Raw genomic sequence first — 1,096 nt, 5'->3', positions numbered from 1 at the left:
CTTGTCAGAACGGGTCAGAGGTGCTGTACCTTCCAGCTGACCCGTCCAGTTTCTTGACGGAAGCAAACTAGTGACTCGACGTCTTATTGTAACCGCTGCTGGTGAATAAAAGTGACTTTTTAAAGAGCCGAGTGCTGGTCAGAAGGTGTTGATCCCGCGGTCCTGTGTCACATACGCTCATGTGACTAAGGCATGCACACGCGTGAACACGCCCATTTTATTCATCTCATGATACGTTGCCGACCTTCCTCTCCCCAGTGCCTCCAGGGTGACAAATCCAAACCGCTTACCATGTATCAATGCCACCTGACAAAGTACAGGTGCCAGAGACCCCGCAGAGCCCCTGCTGGCATATCCCCGCCCCCACCCACCCCCAGTCCCCGACACAGGCGGCAGAATGCAACTGCACAGGGCCAGTCCCCGTGCACGCAGGATGGCCTCCCGCAGTGCTGCGGAGCCGCTCAGACGATGGGGTCCCCGAAGGAGCAGGACTTCTCGATGGCCAGGTTGTAGCTGTTGCCCGTGCCACCTTTGTAGGTGCTGGTGACGATCCGCATCCAACCCCTCTCGCCCTGGGAGGAAGAGGAGGAAGAGTGGGCCTGTAGGGGCGCCTCACCCCCCACCCCGTCCCGCTGACAGAAAGGTGGGCGTTCTCCTGCCGGCCCCTCAGTTTCCCCAGGACTGCGATGTGGAAATCGCTTTTACAAATACTGCACTTGCCTGATACTGGACTGCATGACCCTGTGTGTCAGACCAGACGACTGCTCTCCGTGTTAATATCCTGCTCATCAGCACTCAGCACACACGATCAGCACTCTGCCCCCACACTCGTCACCCCCCGTTCCGTGTGTGTCTCCCCGACACTGGCAATGGCAGATCCCAACCCTCGAAATTCCATTCTGACGGCTAATTATCTCCCAGCTCTGCAGCCCCACTCCCAAGCAGCTTTGAAAAAAACGTGGTTGTAAAGGAAAAAATGGGTGGTGGGGGGGAGCCTAGTACTGCCATTCTCATTCAGGGACCACTTTAGCTCCCTTCCCCTCCTCCTTGGGCCACTGGGTAAAGTTCAGAGACATTTTTTGAGGCCAAGACGGGG

General features: G+C 56.9%; 1 protein-coding gene across 1 annotated transcript in view; it reads right to left on the bottom strand.

The window, feature by feature from the left end:
- Positions 1-193: 193 nt before the first annotated feature.
- Positions 194-1,096, bottom strand: part of CTSZ (cathepsin Z) — a 21,458-nt gene continuing 20,555 nt past the window's right edge. The window contains exon 9 of the mRNA XM_045296939.1: positions 194-572. Coding sequence (XP_045152874.1) covers positions 462-572 — 111 coding nt within the window. The 3' untranslated portion in view covers positions 194-461. The remainder of the gene's footprint in view (positions 573-1,096) is intronic.

Source organism: Echinops telfairi, unplaced genomic scaffold (assembly GCF_000313985.2).
Source record: "Echinops telfairi isolate 266 unplaced genomic scaffold, ASM31398v2 ScPeMD7_7414;HRSCAF=8452, whole genome shotgun sequence".
Classification (NCBI taxonomy): domain Eukaryota; kingdom Metazoa; phylum Chordata; class Mammalia; order Afrosoricida; family Tenrecidae; genus Echinops; species Echinops telfairi.
This window is presented reverse-complemented; position numbering and strand designations above follow the sequence as displayed.